This window comes from Geotrypetes seraphini, chromosome 8 (assembly GCF_902459505.1).
Source record: "Geotrypetes seraphini chromosome 8, aGeoSer1.1, whole genome shotgun sequence".
Lineage (NCBI taxonomy): Eukaryota > Metazoa > Chordata > Amphibia > Gymnophiona > Dermophiidae > Geotrypetes > Geotrypetes seraphini.
The window spans coordinates 115,759,777-115,784,904 of NC_047091.1; the positions used below are offsets into that span (position 1 = coordinate 115,759,777).

Here is a 25,128-nt window from a genome sequence, read left to right on the forward strand (position 1 = left end):
GTGCTGCTGTTGGGAGATTTCAACCTGCTGGATGTGGACTAGAATGTTCCGTCTGCGGAATTGGGGTTTTTTTTTTTTTTTTTTAATTCTTTATTCATTTTATATTTTACATCAAGTGCACAGAAAGTAACATATTAACTAGTACATCACTTGAAATACCACAATTTCTCCCAAAATAAGATTTAACCCCTTCCCACCCACCATTCTAATATCATTTAATACATACAATATAATAAAATCATTCCTTCCCTTCATAACCAATAATGAAAATCGAAAACCCACCCCCTCCCCATTCTTTCATTTATGATAATCAGGGAAAAATGATATCTATTCATTACAATAATTTATTAATGGCCCCCACACATCCTGCGGAATTGGAAAGAAGTAGGGAGATTGTGGATGCCTTTCAAGAGGCTCTGCTCAGACAAATGGTGACGGAACCCACGAGGGAAAAAGCGATATTGGATTTGGTCTTCACAAATGGAAAGAGTATATCTAATGTACGAGTGGGTGGTCAGCTGGGAAGTAGTGATCAAATGGAGGGCGGCCGCAAGATACTAAAAGTCCTAGATTTAATAAAATGGGAGAGTACCTGAAGAAAGAGCTGTTAGGATGGGAGGCCAGAGAGCTCAGAGAGGTTCTGGTGGGTCCTATTGTTCAACAAATCTCTGGAGACGGGAGTGGTTCCTGGGGAATGGAGAAGAGCAGATGTGGTCCCTATTCACAAAAGTGTTCACAGGGATGAAGCGGGAAACTACAGGCCGGTAAGCCTCACTTCGGTTGTTGGAAAAATAATGTAAGTGTTGCTGAAAGAAAGGATAGTGAACTTCCTAGAATCTAATGGGTTACAGGATCCGAGGCAACATGGCTTTACTAAAGGTAAATCGTGCCAAATGAATCTGATTGATTTTTTTGATTGGGGACCGGAGAACTAGATCGAGGACATATGCTAGATGCAATTTACTTAGATTTCAGCAAAGCCTTTGACACAGTTCCTCATAGGAGGCTCTTGAACAAACCTGAAGGGCTGAAGTTAGGACCCAAAGTGGAGGACTGAATTAGAAAATGGTTGATGGACAGACTCCAGAGGGTGGTGGTTAATGGAAGTCGCTTGGAGGAAGGAAAGGTGAGTAGAGTCCCTCAGGGTTCGGTGCTGAGGCTGATCCTGTTCAATATGTTTGTGAGTGACATTGCTAAAGGGTTAGAAGGAAAAGTTTGCCTTTTTGCAGATGATACCAAGATTTGTAACAGAGTAGACACTGAGTGGAAAACATGAAAAAGAATCTACAAAAGTTAGAGGAATGGTCTAAAATCTGGCAACTAAAATTCAATGCAAAGTAATGCATTTGGGGATTAATAATTGGAAGGAGCCGTATATGCTGGGAGGGGAGAGGCTGATATGCTGGGAGGGGAGAGGGACCTTGGGGTGATAGTGTCCGAAGATCAAAAGCGAAAAAATAGTGCGACAAGGCGATAGCTGCTGCCAGAAGGATGCTGGGCTGTATAAAGAGAGGTGTAACCAGTAGAAGAACGAAGGTGTTGATGCCCCTGTACAGGTTGTTGGTGAGGCCCCACTTGGAGTATTGTGTTCAGTTTTGGAGACCGTATCTGGCGAAGGACACAAAAAGGCTTGAAGTGGTCCAGAAGAGGGTGATGAAAATGATAAGAGGTTTGTGCCAAAAGTTGTATGAGGAGAGACTGGAAGCTCTAAATATGTATACCTGAGCCAGGTCAGGTTTTCAGGATATCCACAATGAATATGTATGAGATGGATTTGCATGCACTGCCTCCTTGAGATGTAAATCTATCTCATGCATATTTATTGTGGATATCTTGAAAACCTGACCTGAGGACTAAAATTGCCTACCCCTGCCTTAGAGGAAAGGAGGGACAGGGGAGATATGAGTCAGACGTTCAAATACTTGAAAGGTATTAACGTAGAACAAAATCTTTTCCAGAGAAAGGAAAATGGTAAAACCAGAGGACATAATTTGAGATTTAGGGGTGGGAGCAATGTAAGGAAATTCTTCTTTACTGAGAGAGTGGTGAATGCCTGGAATGTGCTCCCGAGAGAGGTGGTGGAAAGGAAAACGGTGACGGAATTCCAAAAAGCGTGGGATGAACACAGAGGATCTAAAATCAGAAAATAATAGTAAATATTGAAGAACTAAGGCCAGTACTGGGCAGACTTGCATGGACTGTGTCTGTATATGGCCGATGGGGGGAGGATGAGCTGGGGAAGGCTTCAATGGCTGGGAGGGTGTAGATGGACTGGAGTGAGCTTTGACGGAGATTTCAGTAGTTGGAACCTAAGAACAGTACCGGGCAGAGCTTTAGATTCTTGCCTAGAAATAGCTAAGGAGAAGAAGAAAAAAACCCAACAAACTTTTAGATTGAATCAGATTGGGCAGACTAGATGGACCATTTGGGTTTTTATCTGCCATCATCTACTATGTTACTATGTATATTCAGCTGGTACTAGCTGCTTACTCTATTGCAATACATAGCTAGGATCCCTGAGTCTCTTTCAGCAGGCTGCAATTTCATACCTTGCTGCCATCATAAAGTATTTCAGTAGCTTCCAGTCTTTGGCATCAATGCCCTCTCTCCCTCCATGTGTGACATGAAGAGCCTTGGACTCCTTTTCAACTAGATTCTAAATTTTCTTCCATCATTTTAATATAGGGTTACCAGATTTTACTTTAGTAAAATCTGGACCCCTAAACCCACCCCATCCCACCCATCACCGCCCTGTTACGCCCTCCTGCCCGACATGATTTCGAGGAAGCTTTTCAAAACCCGGAAAAGCCGTCCGGATCCCCAGACATATCCTCAATAAAGGAGGACATGTCCTGGGAAATCCGGACGTCTGGTAACCCTATTTTAATACAACAATCCCAGAAATCCATCATAGTAGAGACTATTCCAGTGGCATAGCCAGACAATCAATTTTGGGTGGGCCTGAGTCAAAGGTAGGTGGGCACAAAGTTTTCTCTGCCATGCTCTACCCCCACCTAAAATATAAATGCTTTAGCTAATGAGGAATCCCAAACTCTATCAGCTGAAGACTTTCCCTGAAAGTGGCCAGAACTCCCTTTTACCAGGCTTGGAAAGGCAGCAGAAACTTTCCTAAGCCACTGATGTTGACACCCCATGCTTGCCTAGTTGTCAGTGGCTCAATGATGCTTCTTTGGATGAGGTCCCTCAGCTGAGGATGCTTGGGGATCCCCACCAACTATATAGCAAGGGTCAGGACCAGTGTTAGACATGCTAGGACCCAGGTCAGAAAATAAAGGAGGGCCTCCCTTTCGCCCTCCCTCCCTGATCACCTCCAATTTCCCCACCTGCCATTACTATCACACAAACAGACCTAACAAGGGATCATAAATTAGAAATAAAAATATTTAAATAAAAAATGAACTAGGAATCCCAAGAAGTTAACTTAGCATGTACTACAACACAGGAGAAATAAAAACAGAAATGCATTTCCTTTACTACTGAACACATTTCCCAAAGCTAACATATTCCATTTAAAACATTCAAAATAAAATGGTTTTTTTCTACCTTTGTTGTTTAGACATTTTATTTTTTCCATCATATTTTTTTTAATTTCTTTATTCATTTTTAAACTTACATCAAGTGTACAGTAAATATCAACCAAATATAATACAACATCACTTGAAAAATTTTCAATATCATACACCAAAAAGATTTAACCCCCACCCCCTCCCAAATTCATATACAACTAATATATACCACATGAAAATAATATCTTACGACAATCATCTATATATTCTTAATGGAAAAACAAGAAATCACCCTTCCAAATCCACATCATTTTGATTCCAGATTCTCTTGTTTTCCTGATGTCTGCTAATTCTCTTTCAAGCAGCTGCTATCCATTTGTCTTTTCTCCTCTCCATTCCTTCACTATACCTGCTTCTGAAATATTGATTGCTCCTTTTTAGCTCTTTCCACTTTTTTTCTTTTCTGCCTCTATCAACTCAGATTTCACCCTCTTTCTTACCTTTCTCCTCTTTACTTTTAAGTTACCTAATTTCCATCCTCTTCTCTCACACACTAACTCTCCCAATCCCCATCTCACTCCTTCCTCAGTCCTCCATTCCTTTTCATCTATTCCACATTATCAAATTTCTACCCTCTATAATCATTATCCTCTCATTCATTTCCTTGCCACCCTTCCTCCCCTTTTTGGCCTCTCTCTCATTTCCAGGTCTTCCTCCATCCACCTTTCTAGCCCAGCATTTACTCCCTCTTTTTCCCCTTCCCGTCCTCATAGCCTCTTATATCCCTGTCCCTTCTTTCTTTCCTCCTGCCCTCTCCCCCACGGTCCAGCATTTTCCCTCTCTTCCCTTACTCCCACTGTCCTCCATCTCTCCATCCGGCTTCTGGATCCAACATCTCCCTCTTTTTCCCTTCTCCACCTCTATGTATTTCTTCCTCCCTCTTATCCACCCCCATGTCAAATATCTCTCCCTCTCTCACATTGTACAACATCTCTTTCTCTCTTCCTTCCTCGTGTCCTGAGTTCAGCATCTTTATTTCCACTCCTCCATGCAGTATCTCTTCCTTCCTCCATTCCACCAACATATCCAATATTTCTCCTTTTCTTCCCTATGCACCATGTCTCTCTCCCTTCCATGTCCAACATATTCCTCCTTCTTTTGCCCCACCCCTCTCCTCCGATTGAAAAATACCCAAAAAGAAGCAGGGCAGATCAAAACACACCTTCTGAGTTCGCCTGCAGAAGGAAAAACTGAGGAGGGAGCTGTTCTCCACCGCAGAAGGGGAGCATTTCAAGTTCGCTTGCAAAGAAAAACTGAGGAGGGAGCTGTTTTCCACTGTAGAAGGGGAGCATTTCAAGTTCCTAAAGTGATACCCTTCTGCAGTTTCACGGGAAGTGTGAATCATGAGCTAAAGTATGGATGCATGTGTATCTGCAACAGAACACTGGAATTCGTTGCCAGAGAATGTGATGAAATCAGTTAGCTTAGCAAGGTTTAAAAAAGGTTTGAATAATTTCCTAAAAGAGAAGTCCATTGGCCATTATTGAAATAGCTTGGGAAAATTCACTGTTTATTCCTAGGATAAGCAGCATAAAATCTATTTTACTACTTGGGATCTAGCTAGGTACTTGGGACCAGGGTTGGCCACTGTTGGAAACAGGATACTGGGCTTGACGGACCTTTGGTCTTTTCCAGTATGGCAATTCTTATGTTAACGGCAGGCAGCATATGCGAATTGCTGCCGGGAACCCATTGAAGCAAGAGGAGAGTGGAGTGGGATGAGGAAGGAGAGATGATGTGGGGAAGAAAAGAGGGAAAATTGCTGGACGTGGGGTACCACTGATCCGTTGAAGAGATGAGGCAGGACCACAGGAGCCCACGCTCTCAAGGTGCACTGCTGTTGAGTGGGTCTGAGTCCAAAATAGGTGGGCCCAAGCCCACCCCTGGCTATGCCCCTGGACCACTCTAGATGTGGCTTTTCATATATCCACAACTCATTAATAGAAGCTGAGAATGTGGCTTGCACACTAACTTTGCAGACACGAGCAATCCTAGATACCAGTAACTTGTCGTAGAATTCAAACTCAATTGCAGTTTCGCTGAAGAACAAATAGATTTTATCTTCATCTCCAGTTGGATTATTCTCACTTTCTCGCACTATATCCATGTAGACAAAACTAGGTTCTGCAGAAAAGATAAGAGAAAACAAGAATATACAAGGAGAATGGAAACATTTCTTTCTTATAGAAACATTCTTTCTTGGGGTTTTGGTTCCCAAGCATATAAGGAATGCTTATTTGCTGTAAAAGTCTTACCTTTTATGGTCTTAAAAACAGAGTTCTTATGTCATTACTCTACATATGTAGATAAGAGACAAATATTTTATCTGCAGGAGAGGATAAGGGGGACCAGAAACTGTCCCTAACTTGGTACAACAATTACCTTTGCCCTATAGTGACTCTCCTGTTCAGCTGCTTTTCTGATCCCAGGAGCTAGAGTTTTCTACTCTTTACATTATATGCAGTGGCAAAAATGGAGAAACTAGATCTTACCTGCTAATTTTCTTTCCTTTAAACCCTCTAGACTAATCAAGATGCTTGGGTTATGAACACCTGACTTTTAAAAATTGTATTAAGAACCCTATGCAGACCCCAGCCAGTCAATAATTGGACAACAAAGTAGAACAAAAGCTAGATCCTGGAATATAGAAATCAAAGCTGTGCTGACATGCAGACAGTCAAAAATACATTACACTTCTCCCTTCATATTCGCAGTTTCCGTATCCACGGTTTCGCTTATTTGCGATTTTTTATCAGCTGACTCCACCCCCCACAATTACATCACTCTGAAAACTCCTTCCCACTCTCCCGCCTTCTATGCAAGCAATCCCTTGGTTTCAAATCACTTTTGTTAAGGTCCCAAGGTTTCCTTATCCATAAAAGCAGCCTTTCACTTGACCTGATCATGTAGCCTTGGGTTTTGGCTCAAAAGGAGAGCCAATCAAAACTTCCAACACAAGATTCAAATTCCAAGGTGGAAGGAACAAAGGGATGCAGCGGTGGACAAGTAAGCATTACTTTCCGAAGAAAGCACACCACATCCAGTGAAGTTGCTAACGATCTACCCTGAATTTTACCCTGGAAACAAAACAAAGCAGCAACCTGCACTTTCAAGGAAGTCAATGTCAAATCCACTGGTGTAGCAAGGGTGGGAGGCACCTGGGGCAGGGGTGTACCCCCATGCCCTCCTCTCTGTCCCCATGCTCCGTCCGTACCAACTCCTCCTTGCACCCTCCTCTCCACACCCCTGTGCCACACTGGCATTGTCCCTTCCCACCCTCGTACCTCTAAATCTTTCCCAGCTTCTCTGCCTGCTTTCCCAGCTTCTCTGCCTGCTGTTCACACTGGCTTTCCCTCTGACATTACTTTCTGGCCCTATGACCCGGAAGTAATTTCAAAGGGAGCCAGGCATCCATGAACAACAGGCTAGGTGAATCAGGAGATGCTCACTCAGCCTACGCAATGTCCCAAATGTCCCGATTCATGGGAAAGGATTTGGGTGGCCACTTAATCCCCTTTACCAAAGGATCTAACTCCTAGGGACCATCCATTGAAGCCTCCTCCAGATCGAATTTAAAAGTAGAAGAAACCTGAGAAATCAGCTTAGCCAGCTCATCCCTATGGAAAAACTGGACAACAAAGGGATCCTCTCCCGGAATAAAGGGCTCCCCTTCAAGATCCCAAGCTACTGAGTCCTCCAGGTCCTGATCATTAAGGGCCTCATTAAAAAGGAGGACTGAGGACTCCTCCAGTTCACCTTCCCAGGCCATCCTAGGTTTTTTTGCTATGGGGAAGGGAAAGCTATATCCATCTTCCCCTGCACTGATCCCCCTGCTTTCTAGGCCTGAAACAGGGCCCATATAAAATCCTGAGGAAAACCCATTCTCCCAGAGCAGGAGCAGAGCCTTGAAGAGTAATCTCCAAGACCAGTTTGTGTGACAGTAAGGTGTGGTAAGAATCCAAAATGGCAGCAGTACCCGCCAAAACTGGAACCACCGCAGAAGAGCCTGCCGGCACTGAAATTAAAGGGGATGGGGATGAGACCTGATATACCACTTTTTCTGTGAGTTTACACAATTAAAGCGGTTTACATGAGACAATGAAGTGTTAAAAGTGACTTGTTCAGAGTCACAAGGAGATTCAGTGGGAAATCAAACTCACAATCTCAGGGTGCTGAGGCAGATGCTCTAACCACTAGGCCGCAAGAGACTCAACAACCTCCTGATCTGAACATGCCTCCTGCACAGAACCCGAGCTCAGAGTCGGCACTGAGCTCCTAGCGACTCCAGTTCTGACACTCACACACTCGGCTATACTCATTGTGCACCACTAATAGGACCGCAGGAAACGGCAGGACTGCAGGAAACAGCAGACACCAATGGTTATGGACTGTAAACCCCCATGAGCCAAACAGGCAAACCACAAAGAAGCAGTGCTAACCACAAATACCTCTGCCCTCCACACAATTTTGACAATTTTATTTTTTTTCCCCTCCCAACAAATTGTTGGTGGCTGTTTAAATGCACTCAAGGTTCCTGTTAGGCACAGGAGCTAAGGCATAGTGCAGGCCATAGATTAAAGGGCAGAGGACAGGGAAGGGACCTGGCCATCAGGGTATAGCACCCCAGAGGAAAATGTGGCCCCCACAGACCAACAGCCCCTTTGCACAGATTCCTCAGATACAGCTTTCTTTTCCAATCAATCAGCAAAAGGAAAGTACCTCAATCAAGACCCAGAAGACCATTTCCCTCAGAGCTACCAGACTGGCTCAGATTGCATGTTCACCCTCTGCTGGAAACTGAGAAATACTGACTGGCTGGGATCTACACAGGCTCCAACTCTCTGGAACTCCCTCCCGTTATATCTGCGAACAGAAAAATCCCTGAAGTCATTTAAGTCTCACTTGAAGGCTTATTATTTCAAAATGGCATTTGAACCTAGTTCCTAATAGTTTGTCACTTCGCAACTTTTGCCATGACTTGAGACTAGGGAGTCTTTATCTCTGCAATATTTTCTCATAATTCTGACTTGGTAGTTAATTTCCTTGTATTTTTTCATGTTACTTATGATCAGGCAGTCACTATCTTATGCTTATCTTTACTTTTCTTTTTCTGATTCTTATTCTTTCTGTATCCTACCCTCTTGTTCCTATCCTGCTTGGTTTGTTTTTTCCCTTAAGATATTGTAAACCTTTCCTGCCCTTTTATTCTTTTGTGTCTAGTTTGGTTAATTTGTTTGTGTACTTTCCCCTTGTGATGTTTTTATTTTAAATATTGCCCACTGTTTTTATTTATTGTACACCGCTTTGATTGCCCATTGTTTTTATTAATTGTACACCACTTTGATTTGACTTTTGTTAAAAATAGCAGTATATCAAATAAAATAACTGTAACCGGTTTTATATGGTTTCCAAAAGTCACATGTTCTCAGTCTCCCTCTGTTGATAGGCATGCATAACCCAAGCATCTTGACCAATCTAGAGGGTTGCTGAGGAAATTTAACATTGTTTCAAAAACAGACCAGTCAGATATGTACATCTGTTCTACCCATCTTCATTGTAGGCATTCCAGTCATGGTATCATCTATGAATGGGAACACTCCAAGATATAGAGTTCCCAAATACATTTCAAACTTGAAAAGAAGGAAATGCAGGAGGTGTGGTTCTATGTATCTGTGCATGTGACACTCGGTCACATACACTTTCTTTGCCCCCAGAGCTTGGGCAATATGCAATATAAAGCAGATCTTACCATTAAGCCAAGACGTTTTAAATTCTGTCCGTAAATGAGCATCTTTTCCTAATGTGCGAAGTACAATTGGCTCTGAGCCCAAGAAGTTGTATGAAGTGGCTGTATAAAGTTCACCATCTAAAGAGAGAAATGGAGATATTTATTATGAACTCACTGCAGTTCATAGATGCCAGCTCTGTGGATGCAAGAGCACCCCCAATATTCTTTCTACGATGCCCAGACATCAGAGCTAAAATCTTCCCCATGTGGAGCTGCAACGGAAAGCAGGAAGAAAGAGAGTATTTCTGTAGCTACTGTTCCCGCCTCTCCCTGCAGTCCATTGGTCAGATATTTGTTAGCTAGCCAATAAGCTGAAAAGGAAGTAGGACCAGTAGCTTAGGAAACACCATTGGTCAGACATTCATTAGCCAGCCAATAAGCTGCAGGGGAAAGCAGGACTGAAGGTTTATGTCTCCTAAGCTATTGGTCATGCCTCTTCTGCAGCTTTTTGGCTGGCTATGCTAAGGAATGTCTGAGCAAGCTAATAGCAGAGAACACAGAAGTGCTGCAGTGTAGGTAAGAGAAGCTTCCTGCCTTTGGTCTACCATAGGGAGGGGGAGAAGTGCACCGTATACATGAGTGGGGGGTCCATAACAGACATTTTGTGTGCACATAAAGCACATCGTTTAAATCCCCTTTTCTTTTCTGATATTTTGAAAAGAAGTGAAGCGAAATCAAATTCAGTTATTGATGAGAGTGTGAAAAGAATTGGTACAACTGACAGAAGAAAACTAGAACGCGGGTCTGATTGCTACCATGGAATCTGAAAAACTGACAGGGGGTGTGGAATCATCTGGGAAGATTGATACAAGCGCAGAAAGCTTTTCTGGAGCTTTCCAAGCTTGAGCACTAGCTGGGTTGGTTCCGGCCCCGTGACATCACCATTTATGTGGCTGACATGATCAGCTGTCCATGGAGAACACAGAAGTGAAGCAGTGTAGGTAAGACAAGCTTCCTGCCTTTGGTTTACCATAGAGAGGAGAAGTGCTGAGGGAGGCTCTGGGAAAATAATGAGGAAGCAAAGAGTAGCACAGGCACTGAGAGCTGGAAGACATGGGTTGTAAGGGAAAGAGATGCTGAGAGAAGAGATATAGAATGCAAAAGGGAGAATAGAGCTGAAATGAATGCAAGCTGGGAGGGGGGCATGGGATGTGATACAAAGATAAGTGTGTGAGTGATGGGCTAAAGAAACAGATGAGGACAGGGAGAGGAACTGCATGGGATTCAAAGAACAGGGGGATGATCAGGAAGACAGGCCGAGAAAAGGTATGGTTACCATATTTATGAAATGGAAAAAAAAAGACCCATGACCACAGTTCATAGAAACATAGAAACATAGAAATTGACGGCAGAAAAGGGCCATAGCCCATCGAGTCTGCCCATACCAATGACCCACTCCCTGATTCTTACTCTCCTAGAGATCCCACATGAATATCCCATTTTCTCTTGAAATCTAACACGCTGCTGGTCTCAATCACCCGCTGAGGCAGCTCGTTCCAATGATCGACCACCCTTTCGGTGAAGAAGTACTTCCTAGCATCACCCCGAAATTTCCCTCCCCTGATTTTCAGCGAGTGTCCTCTGGTTACCGAGGGTCCTGTAAGACTGAAGATATCATCTTTCACCTCTATACGCCCAGTAATATACTTAAAGGTCTCAATCATGTCCCCTCTCTCTCTTCGCTCCTCCAGCGAGTACATCCGCAGTTTTTTTAACCTTTCTTCATACGTGAGATCCCTGAGCCCCAAGACCATCCTGGTAGCCATTCGCTGAACCGACTCAATTCTCAACACATCTTTTCGGTAGTGTGGTCTCCAGAATTGAACACAATACTCGAGATGAGGTCTCACCATGGATCTGTACAGTGGCATTATGACCTCAGGTTTTCTGCTGACAAAACCCCTACGGATACAGCCCATCATTTGTCTTGCCTTGGACGAAGCCTTCTCTACTTGATTGGCAGCCTTCATATCATCGCTAATGATCACTCCTAAATCACGTTCCACCGTGGTCCTGGACAAGGTTTCACCATTTAGTGTGTAAGTTCTGTGTGGATTTTTTTTGCCTAGGTGCATTACTTTACATTTTTTAGCATTGAAGCCTAGCTGCCAAGTTGATGACCACTGTTCCCTCTAAGCTGTGCGCACACAACTTGCCGAACCCGCGCACACAAATTAAAATAGCGCGCACAAAAAAATAAATTTTTGCCTAAAATGATTTTCACTGCTAAAATGAAATGTTGCAGAAGACCAGCTGTTCCGATTTCCCATTTATCACATTTATTGAAGCGCTATAATATAAATTTTAAACCATTCACGTGATTCCGTTATCTTTGGCAGTTGAACTTGACACGTCACGTGCCCCATAGGGCCATAGCCTATGGCCCATAGGATATGAAACACTTCCGATTCTTTGACTTCCTGAAATTCCGCCATACTGTTTATTTCGTGGAATCGTACTGTGCAGCGTGGTACTGCGGTTGTATAACTGTATTGCAACCAGATATAACTCTTAAATGTCTAAACCGCGAATGGTGAAAAGTGTAAAACGCAAGAGAGCTGCAACAGCTTTTAGGTCTGAATGGCTTGAAGAAATTGTTGAAACGGAGACACCGGAATCTCGAAATATAATGCGTGTTTGACTGTGTGAAATATTTATCTATGACGAAGACGACGGAGTTGTGTGTTGTTATTGTCAAGATGCCAAAGCAACTGGAAAATTCTCTACTGGAAAAATATGGGATGATATTTGGAAACTGGACTTTCTGAAACGCCATCTATCAAGTAAATCTCATACCAACAGTATTAGGAAACTCAGAAGTAAAAATCCGAATTTAAGAGGTTAACATGGTTAACATGTTGCTTGAAAGCCCAACCAAAAAAGAAAACAGGCAAATTAATAATGAACGGAAGCGTTCCAGTCCTGATGAAATTAAGGTTCTTGTTGACAGTGTTATGCTGTCCATTAAGATGAATATCTCAATGCTCTCTGTTCAAGATATCAGTGAGCACATGGCAAAGTATGTTAGTATACCTGATAGCTGGAGAAGCAAAAACTGTGCGTTTGAATTTCTTGGAATTATCAATGGCATCGTGCAAGATGATCGTATGGCAGACATTAAATTAGCAACGTATCATATGTTAACTGTTGATGAAAGCACAGACATTTCTGTCAACAAGTACTTAATACTCTAAGTATTGGCCAGTCAATTCAAATGAGTATAGGACATCATTTGGTGGGATGCTACAGTTGGAAGCATGTGATGCTACATCAGTAGTAACAGCAATTAGGGAATTCTATAGGAAACATGAACTTGACCTGAATAAAATGGTTATGTTCACCTCTGATGGTGCCTCTGTTATGTTGAGCAAAATAGATGGTGTTGCAGCACAGCTGAGAAAAGACATTCCACATTTAGTGCAGCAACATTGTGTTGCACATTGGGAAGATTTGGGACTTTCTGATTCATGGAAAGAAGTAAAATTGATGAAAGAAGAAGAAACTGTAATGAGAACTATGTACACGGTGTTCTGTCGTTCTTCTACTAAACGATGCAAATTTCAAGAAATAGCAAATGCATCCGAATGTGAATCAATTGCTTTCAGACCTCTGAATGAAGTGCGCTGGTTATCTAGACACTTTGAACTTAAAGCAATTATTCGAAATTATGATCCCCTGTTAAAATATTTTGAAGAAGACAAAGATAATGATCCTATTGCAAAGTACTACTATAAGAAGCTGAACAGTAAACAATTTCATATTACACTTGAAGTTTTGAATGATGTCTTATCAGAACTGGCTTCCTTAACCATGGCATTTCAAAAACGTGGTTTGACACCATTGGAAGCTTATCATCTTGCACAGGGTAAATTGAACAAACTTCAAATGCAATACTTAGATGACAAGGTTAAGTGGAGTGATAAAGTCAACAGTCTTCTTGACAACAGGATGAGGTCTGGAGAAAAAGTTTCAGTGGATACTAATTCCATATTAACCTTCATCAACATCCTATGTTTGCATCTGGGTGAAAGATTTCCTGAAAATGAAGTTGAGGAATGGTCTGCTTTTGACTGTACAGCAATATCATAATGCGACTTTGACTTTGGAAATGGACATATCAAATCTCTTTGTTTAAAATATAAACAATTTCATCCGGAGGAAAGTGTTATTATTCAGCAATACAATGACTTTAAATTCCTTGTTGCAGAAAAAAATCAAAAGCAATATGATAAACAGCTTTCCAGATATGACGAAATTTGCATTTCAGAATGATCAATTTGCAGATTTAGCAAAATTGATGGACAAAATTGGTTCAGATTGTGAGCGTGGAACAATTTGAAGACTAAACAAAGGAATCATTTACATTTAGAGCATTTGGAAATGCTGATGCGTGTTAAGAGTCACCTTCAAGATGGAGGCTCAACAGATCTTGACAGAATTTATTCGGACTGGATAAATATGAAAGATTGCAGGGAAAAACTTTGAAAACTAAATTGCTGTTATTTTCTAAATTTTAAGTATAAAGTACAATGATACCTTATTTATAGGTAGCGCTCAATAAAACATAATTTATGTTTATTGAAATGAGACTTTATGTTATATAAAGTGTAACTAACATAAAGTGTAACTAAAATTACATTGTGTTTTCGTTAATTCAGACTAAACTCAAAGACCGGCCCATAAATGCCCATAACTGAACTCTGGGCCCTCTGGCAATCATTTTTATAGCGCACACAAATTTAGTTTTTCTTTAAAATGCACACAGATGAAATTTTTTGCGCACACAGCCTATGAAAAATTAGAGGGAACATTGCCCATGACCCTACCCTGGCCCTGCCTACCACACCCTCACTCCCCCAGATGCTAGTTTGGCATAGTTTGGCAGGGCCAGCTTAGAATCTGGTGGCTCTCCCCCTCTTACCTCCTTGGTGCTGGAATTCAATTGTCTTTGGGCTGCCTGCAGCTCAGTGAGATGAGCCTGCCCTGGTAGCTGCCTCTCTGCAGTGACTTTTTGTTCCCATGTATGTGGGATCTGCAGAGAGGTGGCTTCTGGGGCAGGCTAACAGCAGCAGGTTCACCTTGCTGTGCTGCTGACGGCCCTAAGACAATTAAATTACAGCACCGAGATGGTAAGGGGGAGAGATGGGATGGGTGAGCTAAACCTGCATCGAACAACAACTGGTTAGGGAATTATAATTTATTTATTGTCTTCTTTTTTAGAAAGCAGGTCACAAAATCACATACATAATATACATAATCTATACAAAATCAGACCACAGACAAATACATCTTCTCTCCACCACTATGTCCAATATCCCACCATAGCATAAAAATAATTTTTTAACATCCATACTTCATTTTATAAAATAAACACCTTTTTATCAATTTTGCTGTGGAGTTTGCTGAGGAGTGTAAGGAAATAGAAGTTTGAGTCATGGGGAAATGAGAAGCAGAACAAGCTAAAAAAGATTTAGAGACTGGAGCTGGAAGAAAGCTATTAACCTCCCTACTCCCAAATATAAAACATCAAATTATACTTGTGTAAAAGGAGAAAAAAATTAAAAAGTGCAGAGGGAGTAGGAAAGGAAGGAAAGAGGACAAGGATGAGCAAGGAATAAAAAGAAATTAGGGGAATGTGAAAAAAATTGAAAGAAAAAAGTGTGGTATAGATCAGTGTTTCTCAACCTTTCCAAGCCAACTACCCTAAGCCTAACAAATACAAACCGATTACCCCCACCCAAACTCCACCCCTGACTCCACCCCCATAATAATAGTACTATTTGTAATACAATTTCTTCCATCCATTTTTCATATACACACAATATAATCTTATTAATACATAACGGTAACCACAAAATTAAAAAAAAACCAACCACAAAGCACACTGTACGCAGAGAAAATGTATTATCATTTATATTCGGGTTTTTTCAGAGGTCAAGGCAGATGATCATCTCAGTAACAACTATAGAAAAATAGGCATATATAGTGCAAAATATAGACAGTAAATATAAATTCCAAAAACTGACACATTTTGATCACTAAATTTAAAATAAAATCATTTTTCCTACCTTTGTTGTCTGGTGATTTCATGAGTTTCTGGTTGCACTTCCTTTTAACTGTGCATCCAATATTTCTTTCCTTCTGCCTCCTGCATGCTTCCTCGCCTCCATACCTCATTTCATTCCCCAACCAACATCTCTCTCTGTCCCTCCATGAGTCCAACTTTTCTTCCTCTCTCATCCCCCAGATCATGTGCAGCATTTTTCACCACTGCCCACCAGCCCCATGCCCATTTCTCCATCTATCACCCCTCTCCAACACCATGCTACATCTCTCCCTCCATCATTATGCCCAACATTCCTCCCCCTTGCATCCCCTTCAATCTGTCCCTTTGTTCTCTCTCCACCATTTCTCCCTCTCATCTCTATGCATCTCTACTTCACTCTTCTCTCTGCCCAATTTTCCTCTTTCTTCCTTTCCCCATGTGCACCATCTCTCACTCACCCTTATGCCCAACAATTCTCCCTTTCTATTCCCTCCCCTACTATGTCCCAAGTTAGTGCCCCCTTCCTCTCTCCATCCTGTGTCCCAAACCTATAAGTATAGCCTATATGATTTCCTCCCCCTTCTCTCATTAAATATTTTATGTCTCCATTTCCGCCGCCCGGGACCTCTCCCTGCCTGCCCCCCTCACTGAAGCCACCACCACTGCTGCCTGAGATTTCTTCCTGCCTCCCCGTCCCACCCCCAAAGCCGATCCTGCCATGCTCCATTCCCCTGCCGCCACTGGTGCAGCAACAGAGACGGACCAGGCACGTGAAGTGATTGCACAAGCGGCTGGCCCACAAGCCTTCCCCCTCTCTATGTCAATTTTGATGTTGGAGAGAAGGTTCCAGGCCAGCCAGGTAGCGATTGGCTGGCCCGGAACTTCCTCTCCAATGTCAGAATTGATGTTAGGGGGAAGGCTTATGGGCCAGTCATGTCATGCCGATTTTTAAGAAAGGTTCTAGGGGAGATCTGGGGGAATTACAGATGAGTGTCAGGCAAAATAGTGGAAACAATTATAAAAAATAAAATTGTGGAAAATATAAACAACATGATTTAATGAGACAGAGTCAGCATGGGTTCAGCCGAGGGAGGTCTTGCCTCACCAATTTGCTTTACTTCTTTGAAGGTGTGAATAAACATGTTGATAAAGAGGAGCTGTTTGATGTAGTATTTCTAGATTTCCAGAAAGCTTTTCATAAAGTTCCTCATGAGAGGCTCCTGAGAAAATTAAAGAGTCCTGGGATAGGAGGCAATGTTCAATTGTGGATTAAAAATTTGTAGGGTTAAATGGCCATTTTTCTCAATGGAGGAGGATAAATAGTGGTGTGCCGCAGAGATCTGTACTGTATTTTACTTATTTATAAATGATCTAGAAATTGGAACTACAAGAGAGGTGATTTAATTTGCAGATGAAACTAAACTGTTCGAAGTTGTTAAAATGCATGCAAACTATGAAAAACTGCAGGAAGACCTTAGGAAATTGGAAGACTGGTTGTCCAAATGGCAGATGATATTTAATGTGGATAAATGCAAAGTGATGCACATTGGGAAGAATAATCCAAATCATAGTTACCAGATGCTAGGGTCTACCTTGGAGGTTAGCACTCAAGAAAAAGATCTGGGTGTCATAGTGACAATACGCTGAAACCTTCTGCCCAATGGGCGGCAGAGGCCAAGAAACCAAACAAAATGCTAGGAATTATTAGAAAAGGGATGGTAAATTAGACTAAGAATTTTATAATGCTTATGCATCACTCAATGGTGCAACCTCACCTTTAGAATTGCATTCAGTCATCTCAAAAAAAATAGAGCTGCACTAGAAAAGGTTCAAAGAAGAGCGACAAAGATGATAAAGGGGATGGAGTAAAAGGCCATTATTCAGAATGGCAATGGGTCACGAGTGGAGTCCCACAGGTGCTGGGACTGCTCCTGTTCAATATATTTATTAACGACTTGGAGACAGGGACGAACTGTGAGGTCATTAAATTTGCGGATGTCACCAAACTCTACAGCAGGGTTAGAACCAAGGAAGACTGTGAAGACCTGCAAAGGGACTTAACGAGATTGGAAGACTGGGCAAGAAAATGGCAAATGAGTTTTAACACTGAGAAATGCAAAGTCATGCATGTAGGGAAAAAGAACCCGATGTTCAACTATAAAATGGGGGGGATCGTTGCTGGGGGTGAGCAAACTTGAAAGAGACCTGGGGGTGATGGTGGACACAACATTGAAAGCATCAGCACAGTGTGCGACAGCCTGAAAGAAAGCGAACAGAATGTTGGGTATCATCAAAAAGGGTATCACGACCAGGACAAAGGAAGTCATTTTGCCGCTGTATCGGGCGATGGTGCGCCCACATCTGGAGTACTGTGTCCAGTACTGGTTGCCATACCTCAAAAAGGGCATGGCGGTACATGAGGGAGTCCAGAGAAGAGCGACAAAGCTGATAAAAGGTATGGAAAACTTCTCATACGCTGACAGATTGGAAATGCTGGGGCTATTCTCCCTGGAAAAGCGGAGACTTAGAGGAGACATGATAGAAACCTTCAAAATCATGAAGGGCATAGAGAAGGTAGACAGGGACAAATTCTTCAGGCTGTGGGGAGCCACAAGTATAAGGGGGCACTCGGATAAATTGAAAAAGGACAGGTTTAGAACAAATGCTAGGAAGTTCTTTTTCACTCAGAGGGTGCTGGACACATGGAACGCGCTCCCGGAGGCTGTGATAGGCCAGAGCATGCTACAGGGGTTCAAGGAGGGTCTAGATAGGTTCCTAAAAGAAAAGGGGATTGAGGGGTACAGATAGAAGTAGAGGTAGGTTATAGGAATAGTCAGAAACCACTTCACAGGTCATGGACCTGATGGGCTGCCGCGGGAGCGGACTGCTGGGCGCGATGGACCTCTGGTTTGACCCAGTGGAGGCAACTTCTTATGTTCTTATGTTCTTAAAGGAGGTACCTTCCACTCCACAGAGACCTGAAACAGAGCTTTGGAACGCAAATGGAAAAAATCCAAATCCCCTTCTGATAGACAGGCCTGGAGAGTCAATATCAAGCTCTACAGCTCAATATTAAAAAAAGCAAGGAAGAACTTCTACGGTGACAAGATCTCCAGATCCAACAACCAGAATAGCATATTGTTCAACATTTGGTGCTCCTTAACCACTAAAAACGATTCCACCCTGCTCCCCTCTTCTCCTTCAGCCGAGGTTCTAGCAAAATTCTTCAATGATAAGGTCACTACCTTAAGAGGCTCCTTCTCGCCCGCAGTCTCCTACAACTCTCTGGTGCCCTCCAACCCCAACCCTACCCTAGCTGCCTTCAACCCTAGCTGCCTATTTACATTGTAATTTCTTACCCATCCTTTCCCTCTGTTTCCAGTCTTGTAAAATTTTGTCAATAGTCTGTTTTAGTCTCATTTATTGTATTATCCCTTTTATATTGTAATTTTATGGAAATGTACATCGCTTAGAATTTAGATTAAGTGATTAATCAAATCCTCATTAAACTTGAAACTTGAAACTTAAACTTGAACCCCATCCCTGCCGACAGATCCTGGACTGCCTACGAGCTCGTATCCGATTCTCAGATCCTTAAACTCTGCCTCAAATTAAAATCTTGCAACTGCACCTTGGACCCATTCCCCTCCTACCTATTTGAGAAAATTCCCACACAGGCCATTGCATCTCTTACCAAACTCATAAACTCTGCCCTACTATCGGGCATATTCTCTACTGAAATGGGACACATCGCTCTGACCCCACTACTGAAAAAAGCAGACCTAGATCCCTCCTTACCATCCAGCTATCGTCCAATAGCAAATATCCCTCTCCTAACCAAGTTGCTTGAGTCTATCATATCTACCCAGCTCTCTTCCTATCTAGAAAGATTCTCCATTCTCCTACCTTACCAATATGGCTTCAGACCCAACTTCTGCACCGAATCCCTATTGGCCTCACTAATCTCTAAGGTTCATCGACTGCATTCTCGTAACAAGTTCGCTATTCTTCTACAATTCGACCTCTCTGCAGCTTTTGATGTTGTCCACCACAATATTCTAATTTTCCAACTCTCCGAGATAGGCATTAGCTCCACAGTTCTAGACTGGTTCTCCAAATTCTTACGTTCCCGCTCTTACACGGTTAACATGAGCGGCACCTCATCCTCCCCCTGGATCCCGACTTGTGGTGTCCCGCAAGGCTCACCCCTCTCTCCAATCCTTTTTAACATTTACATGTCTTCCCTGAAACTCCTCCAACTATCCCCCCTTGAAACACTTTACACTTACGCTGATGACATCTTCGTCCTCCTTGAGACCGACTCGTACCTCACTAACCTCTCTACGAACATATCCTCATGCATAACATACCTCCAATCCTGGACACTCACAGTACAAATGAAATTGAATGAGTCCAAAACAAAACTCCTTTGGCTCAGCCCAAAATTAGACCATTTACCCTCCTCCATCCCATTGTCCTCCAGCTCCTCACTACAGCTCGAGTTTTCAAGCAAAGTTCTGGGTGTCACCTTGGACTCCTCTCTATCCTTCAACAACCATCTCTACTCCTTGGTAAAAAAAATGCTTCTTCAGCCTTCATATGCTAAGGAAAGTCAGACCCTACTTTCATCAAAAACACTTTGCCGTCCTAGTACAATCCATCATCCTTTCCAGATTGGACTATTGCAATTCTATCTACCTCAGCCTAACCAAGAAAAGCCTCCATAGACTTCAGCGGATTCAGAACGCCGCAGCTAAGCTTATTTTCACAAAAAGCAAATTTGATCACGTCTCGCCACTCCTGTCTAAGCTCCATTGGCTCCCAATAATCCCCAGGATCCACTTCAAATGTGCATGCCTAGCTTTCAAGATCCTACATGGCATCCTTCCTGTCGTTATTTCTCTTTCCTGGAACTCCGCAACTCCTACCTCCTCCAGATCCTCCCAAACTCTTAAACTATCTTTTCCTTCCACAAAAGGTATCTCGCATGCAGGCAAACTAGAGTCATCCCTCCCCTTTAGAATCACTGAGCTCTGGAATAACCTTACCTCCCCGCTCTGAACCTCAAGCTCCCTCCGACTCTTCCGCAAACACCTAAAAACCTGGCTATTCTCAAAACTGTAACACTTCCCTCTCTTTGGCCTCTCCCACCCATCCCCTAATCCTTAAACCCTAATCCTTAAACCCTCCACCTAATCCTTAAACCCTCTTACACCTAATCCTTAAACCCTCCACTGGAGTTCCTTTCTCATCCTAAATCCTGTAAACCGCGCCGAGCTCTGTGTCTACGGAGATGGTGTGGTATATAAACCTAAGGTTTAGGTTAGTTTAGGTTAGGGCTCTTCAGCTTGGAAAAGACATGGCTGGGGGAAGATATGATCAAAGTCTAAAAAAATCCTGAGTGGTGTAGAACGGATACAAGTGGATCGATTTTTTTTTTACTGCATCAAGATTTACAAAGACTAGGGGAAACTCGAAGAAGTTACAGAGTAATACTTTAAAAACCAATAGGAGGTAATATTTTTTCACAGAGAATATTTAAGCTTTGGAATGCATTGCCAGATGCTATGGTAAGAACAGTTAATGTAGCTGGTTAAAAAAAAAAGGTTTGGATAAGTTCCTGGAGGAAAAGTCTATAAACCGCTGTTGAGACAGATATGGGAGAAGCCACTGCTTGCCCTGGATCGGAGGCATGGAATGCCGCTACTATTTGGGTTTTTGCCTGGTACTTGTGACCTGGACTGGCCTCTGTGAAGACAGGATACTGGGCTAGATGTACCATTGGTCTGATCCAAAGGCTATTCTTATGTTTTTAAGTGTAGCCAAAGACAAGATAATTAGAAAAATAAAATCAACAGACAACAAAGGTAGGTAAAATGATTTTATTTTCAATTCAGTGAATGAAATATGTCAGTTTTGAGAATTTACATTTAGCACTGTTCAGGAAGAAATGCATTTCTCTCTATTTCTCTGGTGGTGTACTGCATGCTGAGTCTGGCATCATGGGTTTCATTTGTGTATATTAGTACTTTTAGTTTGTAGTCCTTTATTTGGATAGGGTTTCATCTATGTTTTGCATTGTGTGACCAAGGCCAGATATACTAGTAGGAATGAATATCGAGAAGCATTATTGACATCATGGCCCCAAGTAAGAAGATATTTGTTGCCTCTCTTTCAGCCCTTTCGGACCTAAAACGGCCTTCACTTAAAAATTAGTGAAGACCATTGTACTAAATAGTAGATTTAAAACAAACCGGAGAAAATATGTCTTTACTCAATGTGTAACTACTACTACTATTATTTCTAGAATGCAGCGTTGTACAGAGTCAAGAAGGAGATTGTAAGCTCTTCTGAGCAGGGACTATCTAAACAGACAAGACAGACAAACAGAATGCCAAGGTGGGAAATACAGTTAGGGGGGATACTGACTAGGGTGGTGAGCTGTAGGGAGTAGGATTATAGATTGAAGGCTATATCAAAAGTTGTGTTTTAGTCTGCTTTTAAACAAGGTAAAAGAAGGGGCATGACGGACAAACTCATACTCCTTGGGATCTTGCCAGGTACTTGTGGCCTGGGTTAGTCACGGAAACAGGATACTGGGCTTCAAGTTTAATAAGATTTGTTATTTACGCAAAATCATGTTTTTCAATGCGTATTACAGTTTTCCAAAGTATACAATAAAAAAGGGTAGACAAAATATGACATTTTATACAGATTAAATCTATTCTAACAGAAACTGATACAAACAGATATATAAAAGGTAAATGGGTTAGATTACAATCTTTCATAAAAAAAAAAATTAAAAAGGAACATTTAGGGAGGAACATAAAGGATGGGATCACATAAAATTCATTAAGATCTGGGAATTTTATGTTTGGGAAGTTAAGCTGTCTGTCCCAGTATGGCAACTTATGTTCTAAGTTTAAAACCTGAAAAATCTCCATATTCTCTCATTCTTTCCAGCAATAATGGAAAAGATTAGGTTGAGCTAGATGGATCAATAGGTCATCTGTAAAAGCTGAAATTTTAAGCTGTCTGCTCTAGTCTAATGCCCATTATTTCCAGATTGTTCAAAATCTCTCTTATTATACGGTCCAAGGTCAGCATAAATAAAGGAGGGTGGGCAGCCTTGCCTAGTACCCTATAAAATATTAAAGGAATCAGATTCCATCCAATTGGCCCATATCAAAGCCTTCAGATCATAATAATGTGTCTGGACTGCATTACTACATTTTCCAACAATTCCATAAGTAAACAAGATACTATACATTAAAACCCCAGTTTACTCAGACAAATGCTTTTTTTTGCATCAAAGCTTATTAGTAAAGATGGTTCATCTTTAGAATATACAGCTTCCAAGGCAGTAAGAATATTTCAAATATTTTTGACCGCATGGTGATTACAAACAAATCTCACTTGTGGGTCAGCAAAGCACTTGGACTAATCTGTTATACAGCAGTGATAGCACAATAGCCAATAATCTAAATTCATAACATAATAAAGAAATAAGCCTGTAAGATTCTAGAAAAAGAGGGAGCTTTCTCAGACTTCAGAAAAACCATTTATGCTAACCATAAAGATTCTGGTAAGCTTTTTATATCTACTATTTTACTGAACATAGCAGTAAGAGATTTAGCAATGAGTTATTTATACCCATCTGGGCCTTATAAAGCAAACTTTTATTATTAGCCCAAGTTTTATGAAAGATTGCTTTAAGGTTTTATTAAGCTCTACATCTGAGTAAACAAGTTTACCCTGATAAATTTTCAGTTAACATTTTTCAAGGGCCTTTCCCAGGGACAGACAACTAGCTAGCAGTTTTCCACATTTACTCCCAAATATTACCAATATCAACTATGTGCATATATCTGATTTCTTGGCTTCCAGATGGAGCAGTTCATTGAGGGATGCCTATTTGGCCAATAGGTGTGTTTTATTTTGAAGTGTGGGATTAGTTCCACAGAGTTGCCTCATGCATACCAAACTCTGTTCAAGTCTAATAGCAGTCCCTCAATCTCTTCTTAGTACTACAATAGTCTATAATGTTGCCCTGCAATACTGCTATTGTTGTATCCCAAAATAAAATCTCACCTTGAACATCTTCTATTTGGCCTATTGCCTCTGATTTAATCAGCAAATTTAAACTCCCTTCCCCCTCTTTTTACTAAGCTGCGGTAGAGATTCCTACTGTGATAAGGAGCTAAATGTTCCAACACTCATAGAATTCCTATGAGTGTTGGAGCAATGTCAGAGCATTTAGCGCTCTAGGCCGTGGTAGAAACTTCTACCCCGGCTTAGTAAAAGAGTTCCTTAGTATCTGTTTCTGACTGTATTCTGAAAAAAGAAATTATGTACTTACCTTGGTAAGCTCTTTTCCAGAAGATAGGCAAGACATTCTACACAAGTGGGTTGTGTTCCAATGGCCGCATGCCATATGCAGAAGGAATCCACGCAGGATTTTTTTCTGTGACTCTGCTCTACTTCACTGTGCTCTCTGGCTCTGCCTTTAATTAGTACCCAAGCACCAAGAGCCACATCGCAAAATGGGAAGTAGAGACATCCATGGCAATCAAGTCCATAAACAACAGTTCTGCTCAAGAATTAATATGAGAACATTAACTGCAAGCATGTCCCATAGTAATTCTTTTTAAGCTGCAGTAAGTATACATTAATGCTTACTACAGCTTAGTAAAAGGACCCCTAGCTTTGTTTAGCTTATAATTATCCCTATTTTGCCTATTAATCCTTAGATCTCTTGATATTCTTAAAAATTGTGGCCCATTATCAGTTATTACTTTATTTTTTCTTAAGATTTTTGCCTTTTTTGGTTTCTTGTAGCATAGCTATAAAAGCCTGTATTTTGACAAAGATTTTTTTAAAATGTTTTAAGCTTAATAGTGGAAGATATTCCTTGAGAAATTTTTAAGGTCATCAGGTAATCCCCAATTCAATAAAGTGCATTGTGTATATCCTAATATACCCCCCTTTTATCAAGCTGTGCTAGAGGTTTTTAGTGTGGGCTGGCAAGGTAAGTGCTCCGACAATCATAGGAATTCTATAAGCGTTGCAGCATTTACCACACCAGTTCACACTAGAAACCTCTAGTGTAGCTTGATAAAAGGGGCCCATAGATACAAAGAAGGTACTGTCCCAGACTTCAGTACTCTCCATCTGATTCCATGTTTATTTGAATAGATACAATATCCCACCTCAGTATTTCTTCATATACAATCTAATCCAATAATAATTCCATCCCCATTATGAGTTATTGCTACATTACAACCCATCAATCCCCACCCCATTTTCCACAACACAAATCTCCTTTACTTTCAACCCTAAAACTCTCATCATTGTCCATATAAAATGGACTGTCATGTACAGTATATATTGCTCTCCTTCTCTGAAAAAATCCAAATGCCCCTTATCTAATATAATAAAACGCTAGCTGCGTGTTCCGTTTTCCATGGGCTGTAGGGCCCTGCAGGTAGGAGTGCGCATGCGCGGCGACCGTTTAATTATATTATATATTGGCTGCTGGTAGGGGCTACAGTGATGCTGAATCTCAAGGTATTGCATGGAATGGGTTCGTCCTGTTGTTCGGTCTGGCCTGCTCCCTGCTCGCCTTGCCGTATTGTATTTTTAAGTTGAAAGATGCGGCAGTGGCTCCTCTCACGATCCCCGCCTGCGTCGGACTTCCGACGCCAGTG

At 41.7% G+C, this 25,128-nt stretch overlaps 1 protein-coding gene across 1 annotated transcript in view; it reads right to left on the reverse strand.

Moving 5' to 3' along the window:
* Positions 1–25,128, reverse strand: part of LOC117365506 (semaphorin-4E-like) — a 142,585-nt gene that overhangs the window by 9,858 nt on the left and 107,599 nt on the right. The window contains exons 6-7 of the mRNA XM_033955983.1: positions 9,337–9,453; positions 5,560–5,711 (exon numbers count right to left, since the gene is read on the reverse strand). Coding sequence (XP_033811874.1) covers positions 5,560–5,711; positions 9,337–9,453 — 269 coding nt within the window. The remainder of the gene's footprint in view (positions 1–5,559; positions 5,712–9,336; positions 9,454–25,128) is intronic.